Source organism: Athene noctua, chromosome 5, assembly GCF_965140245.1.
Source record: "Athene noctua chromosome 5, bAthNoc1.hap1.1, whole genome shotgun sequence".
Classification (NCBI taxonomy): Eukaryota; Metazoa; Chordata; class Aves; order Strigiformes; family Strigidae; genus Athene; species Athene noctua.
In genome coordinates, this window is record NC_134041.1 from 35,040,418 (window position 1) to 35,057,182 (window position 16,765).

General features: G+C 39.4%; 1 protein-coding gene across 2 annotated transcripts in view; it reads left to right on the forward strand.

Moving 5' to 3' along the window:
* Positions 1-16,765, forward strand: part of HMCN1 (hemicentin 1) — a 211,555-nt gene that overhangs the window by 141,239 nt on the left and 53,551 nt on the right. For both annotated transcript variants that reach the window (XM_074907071.1, XM_074907072.1), the window contains 12 exons: positions 3,687-3,800; positions 5,232-5,377; positions 7,308-7,458; positions 8,183-8,386; positions 9,409-9,522; positions 10,350-10,537; positions 11,069-11,165; positions 14,288-14,449; positions 15,526-15,639; positions 15,767-15,969; positions 16,187-16,268; positions 16,399-16,530. In XM_074907071.1, the coding sequence (XP_074763172.1) occupies positions 3,687-3,800; positions 5,232-5,377; positions 7,308-7,458; positions 8,183-8,386; positions 9,409-9,522; positions 10,350-10,537; positions 11,069-11,165; positions 14,288-14,449; positions 15,526-15,639; positions 15,767-15,969; positions 16,187-16,268; positions 16,399-16,530 (1,707 nt within the window). The remainder of the gene's footprint in view (positions 1-3,686; positions 3,801-5,231; positions 5,378-7,307; positions 7,459-8,182; positions 8,387-9,408; positions 9,523-10,349; positions 10,538-11,068; positions 11,166-14,287; positions 14,450-15,525; positions 15,640-15,766; positions 15,970-16,186; positions 16,269-16,398; positions 16,531-16,765) is intronic.

A 16,765-nucleotide genomic window follows, 5' to 3' on the forward strand; every position in this document is an offset into this window, starting at 1 on the left:
ACTTGGTGAGGCAGGCTTTAAACTTGACAGAGTCCAAAGTGGGGACACTCACACCATTGTAGCCAGCTGAGGAATAAGGTCAACCAGAGCAGTGACAAATGTTCCTCAGATGCCTCCCAAGATGTGAACCAGAAGACCAACCACCCCAAGTGTATGTATACCAATGCATGTAGCCTGGGGAACAAACAGGAGGAACTAGAGCTCTGTGCCCAGTCAGAAAGTTATGATATCCTAGGAATAACTGAAACATGGTGGGACAATTCGTATGACTTGAGGATTGTGATGGGTGGCTATAGGCTGTTTCATAAAGACAGGCAAAGGAGAAGAGGTGGAGGAGTCATGCTCTATGTTAAGGAGAACCTTGAATGTGTAGAATCCAACTATGACCGTTGTGGAAATCCTATTGAATGCTTCAGGGTCAAGATCAGAGGGGTTGTCTCCAAGGGGAATCTTACAGTAGGCATCTGCTACTGACCTACAAACCAAGAAAATAAGGCCTACAAAGAAACATTTGGGTCACTTAAGCAAGCTTCAAGTCAACAGAACTGGGCTCTTATGGGTGACTTCAACTACCTAGACATTTGTTGAAAGAACAATACAGTAGCTCACATGTCATCCATGAAGTTCCTGGAAACGTGTAGAGGACTGCTTCCTCATACAAATGTTAGATGTGCCAACCAGGAATGAGACACTGCTGGACTTGCTGCTTACAAACCAAGAAGACCCACTTTTTAATATCTGAATTAGTGATAGCCTTGACTGCAGTGATCACAATATTGTGGAGTTCAGGATCCTGCTGAAGGTTTTAGATTTTATAATAGCAAACTTCAGCTTGCTCAGAGCTCCGTTGGGAGGGAATGCGTCAGAAGCTTCTGTGGAGGATAAAGGAGCCAGCGAATGCTCTTGAGTTTTTCAAGACTGCTCTCCTGGAAGCAGAGAAACAGTTCATCCACTTTAAAGGTAAGGGAAACAGGCAGAGAAAGAGACCTCCCTGACAACTGCAAGCTTCTGAGTCTGCTCAAAACCAAAAGAGAAGGGCACCAGAGATGGAAAAGTGGACAAATACCTGTTGAGAACTACAAGGACATTGCCAGGGTGTGCGGAAATGCAGTTAGAAAAGCAAAAGCTCAGCTCAAATTGAAATTGGCCAGAGATGTCAAAAATTACAAGGAAGGGCTCTTTGGATATGTAAACAACAAGCAGAAACAGAAGGAAAGTATTAGCCCACTGTTAAACAGGGGAAGTGAATCAGTTACCAACAATGCTGAAAAGGCAGAGGTTCTTAACACTTTATTCATCTCCGTCTTTGCTGGCACTGTTTTCCGCAGGCCTTGGGAGGAAAAATCCAGGTCGATACAAACACAGACTCACCATCAGTGAAGGAAGAGTTGGTGTGTGAACTGTTAAAGGAGCTTGAGCCCTACAAATGTATGGGCCCTGACATTATCCACCCAAGGGTGTTATGAGAGCTGGCTGATGTTGTGAGGCCATCCTCCACAATTCTTGAGAAGTCATGGAGATTGGGGGACATCCCAGAAGACTGGATGAAGGTTAATGTCACCCCCATCTCCAAGAAGGGCTTAGAGGAGGATCCAGGAAATTATAGGCCCATCAGTCTTACTTCAATCCCTGGGAAAGTTATGGAATGAATCCTCCTGGGGGCTATCACAAGTCACATGAAACATGTGATTGGGAAAAGCCAGCATGGATTCACCAAGGACAAATCATTCTTGACAAACCTGATCACCTTCTACAACAAAGTAACCTGCTTGGTTGATGTGGGGTGTGTGGTGGGCATTGTCTACCTGCATTTCTCCAAAGCTTTTGATGTGGTTCCCCACTGCCTCTTCCTACAGAAACTGGTGTACTACAGACTAGACAAGTGGTCTGTGCAGTAGGTGGGGAACTGGCTCACAGACTGCACCCAGAGGGTGGGGGTAAAGAGCTCTTTTTCAGACTGGCAACCTGTCACAAATGGGTGCCCTAGGGATTGATACTGGACCCAACGCTGTTCCATATCTTCATAAGTGATTGGGATGATGGAATCAAGTGTACCCTGATGAATTTTGCTGACAATACCAAACTGAGTGGAGACGTGGATACTCTGGAAGGGAGAGCCACCCTGCAGGAAGACCTGGATAGGCTGGAAGAGTGGGATAACAAGAGCCTTACAGAGTTCAACAAGGATAAGGTCTTGCACCTGGGAAACATGATCCAGGAGTGCAGCACAGGCTGGGATCTATGTGGCTGGGGAGCAGCTCTGCGGAAGAGGACCTGGGAGTCCTGGTGGAAAACAAGCTCAGTATGAGTGAAGAGTGTGCTGCTGCGGCAAAGAGCCCACAGGGTTCTGGGTTGCATCAACAAGGTCATCACTAGCAGAGATGATGAAGTCATTATCCCACTCTACTCAGCGCTTGTCAGGCCACACCTGGAATACTGTGTTCAGCTTTGGTCCCCGCTATACAAAAAAGATGTGGCCAGGCTGGAGAGGGTCCAGAGCAGGGACACAAAGATGATGAAGGGACTGGGCAGCCTGTCATGTGAGGAAAGTCTGAGAGAATTGGGTTTGTTCAGCCTTCACAGAATCACAGAATTGTCTAGGTTGGAAAAGACCTTGAAGATCATCCAGTCCAACCATCAACCCAACACCGACAGTTCCCAACTACACCAGATCCCTCAGCGCTAAGTTAACCCTCCTCTTAAACACCTCCAGGGATCCACAAGAGATCTCCAGCCTTGAGATGAGAAGGCTTAGGGGTGACCTTATCACCATGTTCCAGTATTTAAAGGGGGGCTACAAAGAAGATGGTGACTCCCTTTTTACAAGGAGTCCCATGGAAAAGATGAGGGCTAATGGGGACAAGTTACTCCTGGGGAGGTTCTGATTGAACACAAGAGGAAAATTCTTCACAGTGCAAACAATCAGTCACTGGAATAATCTTCCCAGGGAGGTGGTGGGTTCCCCAGCACTGGACAGTTTTAAGATTCAGCTGGACAGGGTGCTGGGCCATCTTGTCTAGAGTGTGCTTTTGTCAAGAAAGGTTAGACCAGATGATCACTGAGGTCCCTTCCAACCTGGTATTCTATGATTCTGTGATCTATGAGAGTGCAGACTATAAATTATATATAAACAATATACTACAGAGAGGAAATTCATGGATGTCACAGTTGTAGAGGCCACTTGAAGTCCTAAATTCTACCAATTGTTTTATGTTTACAGTTCTCACATTGCAGTTGGTGCTTCTGTCTGTTCTCTGGAGGGAGTTAAGGGCCTCTTTCTTATGAAGTACTGCACTGAAAGAGAGAGGCAGTTTGGAGGCTCGCATCTACTGCTGGCATGTTGACTAGGCTGCTTTTGCTTAGTCCTACTTATTATGCCTCCTTTTTTTTTTTTCTGTGAATGAAGTGCAGAACCCTAAATTGCTTTTTCCTATTGAAATTTCTTGTATAGTTCTATATTAAATTTTCAGAGAGTCTGTAAGGAACAGGAGTTGTGATCCAAAGCATTCCTGTGAATTCTGCACGTTTATTACACAGTATACGTAGTGGTAAGCAGTCAGTTTTTCATGCTCTTCTAAGGTCAGAATTTAGACCAAAGGGTTGAAAATATGCTGCAGACACTGTTTAAATATTTGGGAAGCAAGAGCATAACATCGATGCTATTAAAGAATGATATCTTTTGGCAGGTGGTCGAACCCTGCAGATTATAAATGCGCAGGAGGACAACGCTGGAAGATATACCTGTATAGCAACAAATGAGGCTGGAGAAACTTTGAAACACTATGAAGTGAAAGTCTACAGTAAGGAAATACTTCCAGTGTGTGTGTTTGGTTTGTTGGGGTTTTTTTTAATTCTTCTGTTTTTTGCCTTTGTAGTGTTACCTATCCAGGTAAACAGAAGGATTTCTGTTAGTGGTTTTGTTCACCAAACATCTGCATGAGCTCATGGCATTGCTTGAAAAAAGATACTGGAAAAGTTTGCTGTTGCATCCCTTATCAATGTTGCTGTTGTGCTAAAAGTCTTTGTAACACTCAGGGGAAGACATTTAAGAAACATTGAACTCCAGTTTCTTCTGAAATGCTTTTCTGGGAATGATTTTAAAATCAGATGAGTGCAGCACAGTGGGAGATGTGAGCAGAGAATCTCATGAGCAAAGAAACTATTTTAGAAGAAAAGGGGGGGGGGGAAGGGACCCATCATCTAATGGGAAACTTTCTTGAGTAAGGTAAAACAGGAGGATACTATTTTTATATCCTTCCATAAAATACCGCATGCACAAAAGCTTTCTCATTCAAGGCTTCCTGTCAGCACATTGTCCCTTGAGCATCTGTGCCCAATACTCTATTTTAGTGCTCAATCTCTTCATTATGTGCTCATTCAAGCATGATTTTTCATCTTTTTTTTCATTTTTATTTCCTAGTCTGAACTGGAGTTTGGTTTGCTCCCTCACAGTTATTTTAATTACACTAAGTCCCTAATGAGGCCCCACTGGATTCAGAATAACAAGAAGATGACAAAAGAGTTCATTATTGAAGTATGGCTATGTAGCAACATTAAGCCCCCCACCCTCAAATGTCATTTCAACTCTCAGTTATTATGGTACTGTAAGCGTTAGGGAGAATTTAAAATGTCTCATTGGAAAAAAGAATGGAAAAGGCTTTGAAAGCATTTAAAATAATTTAAAATATATTAGGAGACTGAGGTGGGGGGTAGCTTAAAAATTTTTAAATGTTCTGTTTTCATTCTGATTCAGAAGGAAACAGGATTTTGCAACACTGGGATTTCAATGGAATGGAAACATTGAGTTTTGACCAGCTAATCTGAGTGTGGACTTCAGTTCAAACACATGTTTCTGAGAATATTAGTTTCCGTTAAAATGCTTTTTAATGACTGCAGTACACTAAATTTTATAGAATTCAAGCCAAACACATAATGAAGTGCTAGAGCTAGGTAAGGCTGTGGTTAGGTTTGCATGTCTAAAACTGTTGAACACAGTTTTATATGTTTTTATACATAATACATATACAAAAAAGTGTAAAATACACACATGTATATGTATTATATATATAAAAATAAAAATTCAGCTAAGGGAAAGAGACAGATTATAGGGGGGAAATGCACTTGCTTTCCCTGAAGTTATCATCAAAGTTTTCTCTTTGTCTATTTAATTTTGAAATGCTGCATAAGACAAAATCATGAAAGTGTCTCTCTCTCCCTTTGTTTTTGTGCAGTTCCACCCACCATTAACAAAGGGGATATCTCAGGGATAGGTGTCTCTGCTAAAGAAGTGAAGATCAAAGTAAACCACAGCCTTACCCTGGGGTGTGAAGCTCATGCCATTCCTGCTGCTGCCATCAGCTGGTACAAGGATGGACAGGCCAGTCACAAACTGAATTCCTTCTAATGAGTGGATTTCATAGAGAAACAGCCATGTATTTTTGTTATCACTGTTAATGAACATTTGTGCAGTGTAACAGGCTCAATTGCAGTGCTGAAGTCAACAGGCAGTCATCTTCCCACTGTCCTGCTGGACATCCCACAGTCTTAGGATGTTTGCTGTTGGCCAGACCTCTGCAAATTGACATGTTTGCTTTTTTGCGGGTGCTTGGCAGTGCCACTGAGACACTGAGCATTTCCAGGGCCTGCCACTGGCCTGTGCTTTAAAGGGGAAGAGCCCAGCCTAGTGGTAGCATCCCATGGTATGACCATGTGTCCCTTAGCCATTGTGTAAAGTCCCCAAAGGCCCTGTTACAGAAGGGCCCCCTGCTTGGTTCCTCTAAGTGCTGCCCCTGCAGAAGTTGCAGAAAGCCTCCCGCTTCGTTCTGGCAGAGCTCACAAAGCCACAAAAGCATCTGGATTCTCTGCCAGGGGGAACGAGGTGTGGTTCCTGCCACACACAATCTTCACAGCAGCATCGGTCTGGAGAGGAAGCAGTTTGGAAGGGCAGTGCCATGGAATTGTACTGATGTGCAGTCTACTGGGGACTGGCTATTAATAAAAAAGAGACAATGCAACTCTGGTATGAAGGAGGAATATAAACTCTTGTTTTAGCTGTTCTTGGTAGGGCACTTAAGTAACAGACTGCTGCACCTCTGCAGCTGGGCCAGCCCTTGCTGAATTTCCTGAGCATGCAGAAACAGCCTGGAGTCACAGGAGAGATTCTGTGTACACCCTCCATTTGTTTCAAGCATATACTGTAATTCTAGGATCTCCTGGGTGTACTGATTACACTGCCAATGAAAAATTATGTTGGGGGGAGCAGAGACATCACCAAAGACAGTAGCTGTAAGCAGTTTTCTACCACTGTCAGAACAGCAGCTTTTTCTTCAGTTGCCCCTGGGTAAATGGTTTTCATCCACATCCATGAACTAAATTAATTGTACCCTGCAGGCCAGGAGTTCAGTGCTGACTCCCTAATGTGTTCTGTTTTCATTACTGAAAGATACAAGTTGTATTAGTGCAGTCCCTACTGTCAGGTGTGATGTAAATTTTGAGGACAGTAGCATCTAATCCTTTGTATCTGCATTGCTGCTGCATCCATTTCACACCGTGTCTTTGCTGGGCAGCAGATCCTAGTGGTTGTGTGGCTGGAGGCCGAGTTAGAGCTGTTCACCTTGTAGAAAACTGATAGGTATAGGTTTTCTGTCAGCTCATGGACTTGGCCAGTGAGTTCAGGGACTGAATCAGCCTGATTTTAATCAGATGTCACAAGAGCCCTTGCCTAATGGGGATGGCATTATCCCTTCACCAGCAACTTCCACCTGGGGTTAGGAGTGATGTTAAACCACATCTTCTTAGGGGACCAGCTACCCAGATCAGAAAGGTGAAGATGCAGAGTTTCTGACAACCATCAAAAGAAAACTGTCTCCAGCTTGATCAAGTTTACTCAGGGAGGAAAAGCTTTTGGTCTGAGGGAAAGGAGGAGCAGGTGAGATGAGAGCTGGGCTGCACCACCTGTGGCCAAGGCTGCCATCCCAGGAGCACCTGGTTTAGGACTGTGTCCCAAGCAGTGACCCTCAGTAATATGGTGTCCTAAACAACTGCTTTCTTTGCTTAGATTGGAAGCAGGCCTTGCTAGAAGCATTAAGAAAAATCAAAGGATCTTCTGTTGGTAGTGGTATCAAAGTAGAGGAAATACTGAACCCAAAATATGCTCTTACTCCCACTCTTACTCCCAGTGTACAAAGGATTTTGAAACAACCTGAATTTGACCAAAAGAGAGATGATAACATATTGCTTTCACAAATATGGCTATTTCTAGTGTACATTTTGCCAAGTATTAATTTCCATTTAAAATTACATTACAGCCACTTAAACCAGATGATCATGTCATCATCCAAGTTAGTGGCCGTACTCTGCAGATTAAGGAGGCTCAGGTGTCAGACACTGGTCGTTACACTTGTCTGGCATCCAACATTGCTGGAGAGGATGAAGTGGAATTTGATGTAAATATACAAGGTAAACAGAGTGCCAATAATAAAATTCTTCTGGTAGCCTCCTTTTCTAATGTTCTGAGATGATGGAATTCTTTATAAATTTTTATCCTTTACACCTGCTTGGTCTAATCCAATGCTTCTGTGTTTTGTTTGATTTTCATGTCATGTATATTTTGCTTATCTTTAAGAAATTAAATGTTCAATTATTCTTTCATATTTGGTAACATGCAGGGTTTCTGAAGTTAGTGAACTGACACGTAACTCTGATCTTCCTATAAATGACATGAAAAAGTTTTAATTTAGCTTAAACTAAGACATCATAGTTTATTTATCTGCTTTGATTAGTACTTAGAGACCCCAGACATAAGCATCCTGTTGGCCTACACACTGTGTGTAAATTAAAAAAAAAAAAATATCATCAGTAATTTCTGAAAATTTAGACAAAAATAGAACTTGAGTGAAACCAGATAGCTTACTGTTTAAGTATTATTGCTGGTTAATACCCTCTCTGTGTTTTGTTATCAGGTCTTCTTATATGGTTATTTACTAGTCTTAAGAAAATATTCAGTAGATTGAAAAGAATTAGAGTTTTCCTGCGTAATTCAAATTGAGGGAGGTGGTGCTAATTTAATACACTTAATTTTTACTGCTGTTTTTAAAGAATTACAGTATTTTTTTATTTCTTGACTTTAAAACTATCTTTTTCTGCTGTAAAATTAAAACGTTTTCCCCCTCCTTGGTTATAGTTCCTCCTAGTTTCCAAAAGCATTATAAGGAAAGGGAAGCTGGTAACATGGTAGATGCGGGAAGAGGTGGAAAAAGTAGAGATGTGATTGTTAACAATCCCCTTTCACTGTACTGCGAGACCAATGCTGTTCCTCCTCCAGTTCTTACGTGGTATAAAGATGGCTATCCTCTGAGCTCTAGTGATAAAGTACTGATATTACCAGGTGAGTGTTAAAATGTCACTCTGACCTTAAAAATGGTATAAGTTTTAGTATTTGTATAGTAATAACAAAGTTTTCCCTTTCAGAACACTGCTTTAATGTTATTTTCAGACTTCCTTGACTAGAAATGGTTCTCTCTAGTCCTTGGACTGAAGTTGTTTTCTTCTTTCTTTTAAAAAGTAGTCTCTAAAATGGTGTGAATGTGACCATTCAACTTTCATATGATACATTGAAAAATAAAATGCAATGATGATACCTTCTCTTGGATGTGTTCCTGATTTATTTCCTTATTAAGTTGTGATTTGGCAAAATCATAATTGGAGTAGAAAAGCATCTTAACCAGGGAGTGAGGCATGGAAATAATGTTTCCAGCAGAAAAATGGCCATGAGCCCCTACTTAACCTCATATAGGAAAGAGGTGCTTGTAATGCTGAGAGTACCAAATGGGAACTTTTCTGAGCAGAGGATGGCTTGGGATGGTGTGTGTAAAGAAGGGCAGTGGTGGGGATAATGTCTTTTTGTCTACCCATTGCTCAGCTGTTGAGACACCCCAATGACAGCAGCTCCTCAAATGTATTCCTAATATGCTCTCTCTTTCTGAGACTATTTCTGTGCTTAAAATGAGGAATAGGGTCAAAAGTACCTATAAGCTTCAGCAGTTAATTTTTTCGATTTGGAACAGAATATTCTGTGCTTATGTATTTCCTTTTGCCTATTAGTTCTCTGTCCCCTTGCTGAGAAATATTTCTGGTTTTGGTTGAAGAATAATGTCTGGCTGCATACTGCTGAAGAATGTTATTACTTTATGTGGAATTAATTACTCTTTTCTAACATTTTGGTATGAGCATTGCTGAATTCCAAGTATCTGCCAGTAGAAAAAGTAGCTAGGAAATAGAAGTCTTTAGTTACTTATAATTCAGAGCAAATGCTGACCATTCATAAATTTGCTTGCTCAGGTCTCTAGTGAAATGTGGTGTGGAAATGATGGATGTTGCATTTGAATCTTGTATGCATTTTCCTTCCAGGAGGCCGTGTGTTGCAGATTCCACGGGCACAAGCTGAAGATGCCGGGAGATACATGTGTGAGGCAGTAAACGAAGCTGGAGAGGATTCCATTCATTACGATGTCCGAGTGCTCTGTGAGCTTTCCTGCTCTGTTTTTTCCTTTTAATAGCAATAATAAGAAATAATTTTCTTTTTAATAACAAGAAAAGAGTTCTGTGGAAACTAATGAAGTGTTATAGTTCAAGTTTAGTTATTTTTTAAAGTTTGTAAATTCTGTATATTTGTAAACTATGAAATTAACGTGTTTATGTAAGGTACTAGAGTTTTGTAGACGTATAGAGCAGTGCATAAAAATAGCATTAATATTGTTAGTTCAGTATGTTTTTAGGTTATTGTTACAGGAAATAAATTGCATTGCCCCTATCACACTTCACCAGAAAGTAAAGTATATGTAGAAATCCAGGTTTTACTTTGGTATCTCTTATTCCCTATCCAGTTTCCAGTTCAAAATTCTGTCCTACTAGACTTTTCTCTCTCCTTACGTTGGTCATTGTTTTCTAAAATACCTGCAAAACTCCCGAAGGCTTAAGGGAATTCATGATTTAGATCAACGGTTGAATGCCTGCAGAATCCATTTTGTATGATCTGTTTATGAACATTGCACAGAAGGCTTTTCTATGCTGCTTGCATGGTGTGTTGATGTACTCGGGGTTTTTACCTTGGGAAACGCTTATTTTTTTACCTCTATTTCTGCATCTATCACTTGAAAGCACTGATTTTTTGTTAGGAAGGGGTCCTGCCTTGGAAATCTTCTTTTGTTCCGACAGCAAAGAACATGATGGACTAGCTAGAAAATGAGTTTTCACCTCTTCTTTATGGGCACTGTGACTAAGCGTAAACAACAGAAACCCCCGGGAGGTACTGGGTCACAGTGTTCTTACCATGCTTTGCTCTTTTGTAGTACCACCATCCATCAGTGGAGCTGATGGTGATCTGCCTGAAGAAGTGACTGTGCTTGTAAACAAGGTTGCAGTGATGGACTGTGTTGCAAGTGGCAGCCCTTCTCCAAGTATTACCTGGCAAAAGGATGGCCACCTCCTAGCAGAAAATGACAAACACACATTTTTGTCCAATGGAAAGAGGTTACAGGTAGTTCTTAGTGAAAAACTGATTTTTAGCATCACAAGCACAAGCTTCCCATAAAGACAAAACTGTTTAGATTTACTGAGTGCACAATTCTGAATTTATTTTTTTTTTTTCTACAACGTGTTGCACACCTAAGGATGAGTTGTCCCTTGTCCCTCAGCTGCTGCTTCTCACTCCTATATAATTCCCTCAGTTGTGCTGACCCAGCTGTCTGCGGGGTCATGCTGTGAACAGCATCAGTGAGATCACTTGGCTTAAATTAATGTTGACTTTTGTGGAGTCAACCTGTTGCTGCAAATTTTGTCTAAGTTTCCATAACAGAATTTAATTATTGCAATATATATGACTTTATTTTTAAAGAAAATAGCATATTCTGAAGAACTCGCCCTTCCTATCAATGAATGAGATTGGATGAACCTATTAAAACAATCAGAGAGCTTAGCTTAATTCTCTTCATATTCTTTGATAGTAAGTTGTCTTATGTACTAGCTCAACAACCATCTTTTTCTTTTTCTTTTTTTTTTTTCCTCTTAGATTTTGAATTCCCGAGTAACAGATACTGGCAGGTACATCTGCATTGTGGAAAACATAGCTGGCAGCACCAAGAAGTATTTTAACCTAAATGTTCATGGTAAGTACAATAATCAATAATTTTCTGATTGTCATCTTTCAAAAGTTAGTTTAGCTTGAACATGTTAATTTTAGCAGAGTGCTTGGGCACATACTTAGCTTTATGCATGTAAGTTCTCTTACATTTATTTGAAATGGAAATTCTGACATATCAGAAATCAAATGTACGTTTAAAGTACGTTGACAAGACATGGCTTTTGATACCGCATAGCTTTAGCTCCTGATTTCTATTCCACATAGGTGGAAATTATTACTGAGGGAGCCTTGTGTGGTGGCTGTGTGTGTACACTGAAGGGGTTGCTAAACCCTAAAATCATGAATAACAAATAGGTTGGATTATAGTCTGTTTTGATATGTTCATAAAATGCTTTTTTCAAGAAAAATAATGATTAGAAAGCATTCAACAAAGACATATGGCATTGTAAAAGCTTACTTTTTAAAAACTTGCTCTTTAAGATTCCTTTCTGTTGTCTATTTTTTATTTTGTTATGGAGTTAGAATAGGGTTAAAATAAATTTTGGCTTAATAAAAATGCAATCTAATAGAAAATACAGATTTTGGCCTAATAGAATTACAATCTAATAGAAATACAGTACAATAGTCTAATAGAAATACAATCAAGAAACTAAGACATTTTCAGTTATTTTAAACATTCTCTCCACCACCTTCCCTTATCTCTTCTGATAGCTTCCAAAAATCAGGGTATCTCTAATTTACATTTCAGCCTAACTTCCCCTTTTATTTCTGCCCACTCTTCGTCCTACCACTTCCAGCTTTCCGTTCTGAATTGAAGATCAAATGAGCGTTATTTCTACAAATTCATCTGTACCATTACATTTGAAAACCTACCAAGGAGTACTGACAGCTACATCTTTATCTGTTTTCACAGTACAATTTGGAGACTTGTATCACAGCCTTCTATAATGATCAATATCCTTTTTCACATCCTTGTTAGCTAGCTAATCTTCTGTATTACATACTAGATAGAAAACAATGCTCTCTTCTCTCTCTTGCTTAAATACAGTACCAGCATCCCAGGAATCTGACGATTCAGTTTATTACAGAAGAAATAATTTTTTTTCTCATTCACATATGCAGCAAATTTACTTACTAAATTAAACAAATTTATCATGATTTTTTCTACTCAGTAACACAATTAGCCAAAAATTGTGTTGTCATGGGAAGAATTTGCCCTGGAATAATTTTCTGAGAAGTTATTTTCTTTCAGTGGAGTCTATCTAGATTTCCTGATGTTTGAGTTTTGTTTTTAAATCAAAGTATTTTGCTTTTCTTGACATTTGTGTTCTAAGTTAAACTTCATGTCTTTAAAATATTTGTTTATAGTGTTTTTAGTCTAATATTATTGTTTTAGAATAAATATTTGCATGAAGCTTCAATTCTACCTTACCAGCATTACCAGTTTAGGTCTATTATTCTCTAGAAATGCAATTTCATGTGAAAAATTGGACTATAGCTGTTCAGGAAAGGACCACACAGGGTGAAGCACTGATGAAAATGCATTATCACTAAGCAGCTTGATCTTTTTCTTGCTGGTGTCAAAAAAAAGTTATTTTCCAGCATTTTTGTATGTTTCTAATGGAACTGCTTTCATAAATTTAAGAAAAATGTTAAAGATTATGCTCTTTATTAAGTTAAAAAATTCACTACTTGTCGCAAAGGTGAGTAGTAAAACTAAAATAAAGCCTTCTAAAACACTGAAAATAAGCATCCAGTTTTAAAATCTCAACATCTAATATAAACAGGTAATTTTCACACTGAATACTAGAGTCGAGCCCATTACTGCATCTGTATGCACATACAAGTATATTTGCTTATGCAGATTACCTGTAGTGTGTTTGTGAGTGCTTTGCACAAGCAGTGGAGTTGCTGAATTTCAAATCTACCACGTGCACAGTTTAAGCAAAATTCATTAAAAGTTAGCTCAGAATTGGCCCTGTATATTTAATTGGCCATTGTCTTGCACTGTCAATAATCACATCTGTGGGAAAGTAACTGTAAAAAATAAATATAAATAACTATAAAATGTCAGATCAGAATTCATTTATTCTAGTGAACCATTTTATGCTTATTACCAGGGAAATAATCTTCATTAATTCCAAGCTGAAAAATATGGATGGAATTCACCCATTTACATTGACTGCTCTTGTTTCTGCAGTGCCACTGAGGAGCAATAAACTTGGCTTAATGACTGTTTTGTGTCATTCAAGTGACAGAAAGCATCTGGAGTATTTCTGGTGGATATGGTCCAAAATACTTAAACATTTCTGTCTTTGAAGAAGAGGATTCCATGTGTTCTTTGGAATGATTTTTCCACCCAATAGAGCCAAGAACATGCTTTTGCTTTCCTCTTAAGTGATTTATATATCCACACTGCAAAAACATGGAAACTAAAATTTGGGATTTATTAAAAGGAAGAGATTTACAGTTGTTTCATTTTAAATAGTTCTTGTAGAAAGGTCAAATAGCAAAATATTCTTGTATTTAGAAATACTGGGACTTGTAAGGTTAATAGTGCACCCCTTTGAGCAATGCTTGTGTGTCAGAATTTTAAACTGCTTAGCTCATTATTTACCAACAGGTTTGTCTGGTTAACAAAAGAACTGTGTCAGAAAGAATAATTTTTTGTTCTCTGTAATGAGAAAATGGACTCTTTTGGAAAGAATAGGAGCAATAAAATATCAGGAAGAAATGATACTTAGTCATCCTACATATCCTGACAAGGTAAATTTAATCTGTCCTGCCCTACATAGCAAATGTCCTATGAGTACAACATTTTAAAATTGATAGCGCATTAGTGAAGAACTGCAAGATCTCTTATAAGTTAATTAGTCTTCCCAAATCTCAAGCACGGAAGGACTGCAAATTAAATCCTAGAGATTTTTGTGAATTACAGGAACAGGAATTGACCATTAGATTGGCTTCAGTCACATTTCCAGATACATCCAAAAGGCAGCAGGTCCATTCATAGGATGTGAAAGATTTTTGCAACTTGGCCCTTTTGCAAAACTCAGCAGTTTAGCTTTATTTTAGTAAATCAGGATCTTGTGGAATATTGTTTCCTGATGCTTGTGATAGATACTGCTAATGTATGTCTCTCTGCAGTTCCTCCAAGCGTTGTTGGTACTAATCCTGAGAATTTGACTGTGGTGGTGAATAATTTCATCTCTCTGACATGTGAAGTCACTGGCTTTCCACCTCCTGATCTCAGCTGGCTCAAGAATGGAAAACCTATCAGTTCAAATACCAACATTTTCATTGTGCCTGGTGAGGAATCTCAGCTATTTCTACAGCCTTGGGCCTCAACTTTTGTCTGTTTTCTCTTGATAAGGGCCATGGCCACTATTTATGGAGCCAGTATGTTCTTAGTATTGCTCTGGTGAGTAGGCAGGACACTTGGCCTACTGTATTTAATAATTTCCTGGTTGTTGTGTGGGCTCAGTTTTAAAGAAAACTGACTCAGACTGAAAGTGGTGAAATAAACTGTGTGGAAAAGACTGGAGGGCAAGTCACTTAACAGAGGTGCTCTGATATAGGAATTGATTGAAGTTGAGTCACTTTGACTCACCTTTCAAAGAAATTATCAGAAATTGTGATGGAGGCTAAGATAATTTCTGCTGGCTTAGATGACAAAAAGTAAAAACCTTTTCATGGACGTCAGTGGGAAACTGGATTAACCCTGCTGAACTCTCAGGAAGAAATCCTTGTATTCTGAGCTCTCCTTAACCAGTTAAAGCTCCTCACTTAATAAGATCCATGAGAATCTGTGTCATTTCTGCTCCTGCCACTTATCTTCAGCCCAGCATATTAAGCGAAGATCCCTTGCTGTGTTGCACAGTCCTGTCTTGCTGGTATAATGCGACTGAGAGCTGTGGTACAGCACAGACCAAGGCATAGACATGGAAATAGCTTAATGGCAATGGAGGTATCTGTGCAGGTTAGTAATGTGGGCACAGACAGTAAGTAGCTTCATGAATGGAGACAGGTGAGGCGGGGGAGTAAGAATGTAATAGTGACGGAATTAAGTGGAAAAGGCAGAGTTAGGTTAGGAGACAGCAGTTAGCAGCTACAAAATAAATGGATCTATAAAGAGCATTTGTGATCCAAACTTATAATTAAGAGCATTAATGAAATTTACCCTAAAATTTTCGTTCCCTTGACTGGATTTTTTTTTTTTTTGAGGCTTAGTGAACCTTAAAAGGCAATGGCAATGCAGTGCCTTTTTTAATCTGAGGTTAATTTAGTGCCTGTGCTCAGTCTGTTGTGCCTACAGTTTTAAAATGGCATTTGAGATTGATACAATAATCACAGAATAAATTTCAAGGCTTCTCTCTTTACTTCAGGTGCTCGGACTCTGCAGATTCCCCGAGCCAAACTACCAGATGATGGTGAATATACTTGTGTTGCCAGAAACCAAGCTGGGGAAAGTCAGAAGAAGAGTTTCCTAACTGTCCTTGGTTTGTTTTTTACTATTTTCTGAAATACTGCATTTTCAAAAGAATATATATTATTTTGTATTTATTTTTATTAGGTTGTCTCATACCTTCTCACAAAGTCAGAAATAACTCTGAGCTGCTTCTACAGTGCCCCCAAGCATCAAAGACCATAGTGGAACCTCACTGACAGTGCTGAACGTGAGAGTGGGCGCCCCAGTGATATTAGAGTGTGAATCCAACGCAATTCCACCACCAGTCATCACCTGGTACAAGAACAGGCGCATAATTTCAGAGTCTGAAAATGTGGAGATCTTAGCAGATGGGCAAACGTTACAAATCAAGGGTGCAGAGGTAGGCCAGGCTTGTGGGGTGCTCCATCTGCCACTACTCTGCTACTGTTAAGCAATTATTTTGCTCTTTATTGGTGTATTCTACTAGCTGTCTGTAGGAGATGTATTTGCTGGAGGCAAACCTTGAATTGGTAGAGGCAAAGGCTGTTAATATCTCTAAACTGTAGCATTATAATAAGACTTCATAATAAGGGTTTTTTAATTTATTTTTATTTTAGGTTTCTGACACAGGCCAGTATGTGTGCAAAGCCATAAATATTGCAGGGCAAGATGATAAAAATTTCCATCTTAATGTTTATGGTGAGCATACTCTTCATTTTCCACAGTAGTTGTTATAATACCACAGACATTGTAGACTAGATGATTCAAAATCAGTTTACAATAATATTTGGTAATCGTATCATTCTTATTACTTCCATTCAATTTATAGTGCCACCAAATATAGAAGGCCGGGAACAAGAGTTGATTAATGAAACTGTTGGTAATCCTGTTACCTTTGTCTGTGATGCTACTGGAATTCCTCCACCAACATTACTGTGGCTTAAGAATGAAAAACCAATAGGTAACATTCTCTAATTCTCTTTTCTGGTCTTCCCCCCCAGCCCTGCCCCCCACTTTGTGGCACCACTGTGCTATTTGCTGTCTATTTTTTGTTTCTTCCTCTGTGTATAGACAGACTCTTATGTTAACTGATTGGAATCTTTGTTTTGTTTTGAAATTTTGATGAAAAAGTTTCTCGAGATGTGTTTGCTCTCTGTGGCCTGGTTTGGAATGACTACCTGTTTACGTATTTTCAG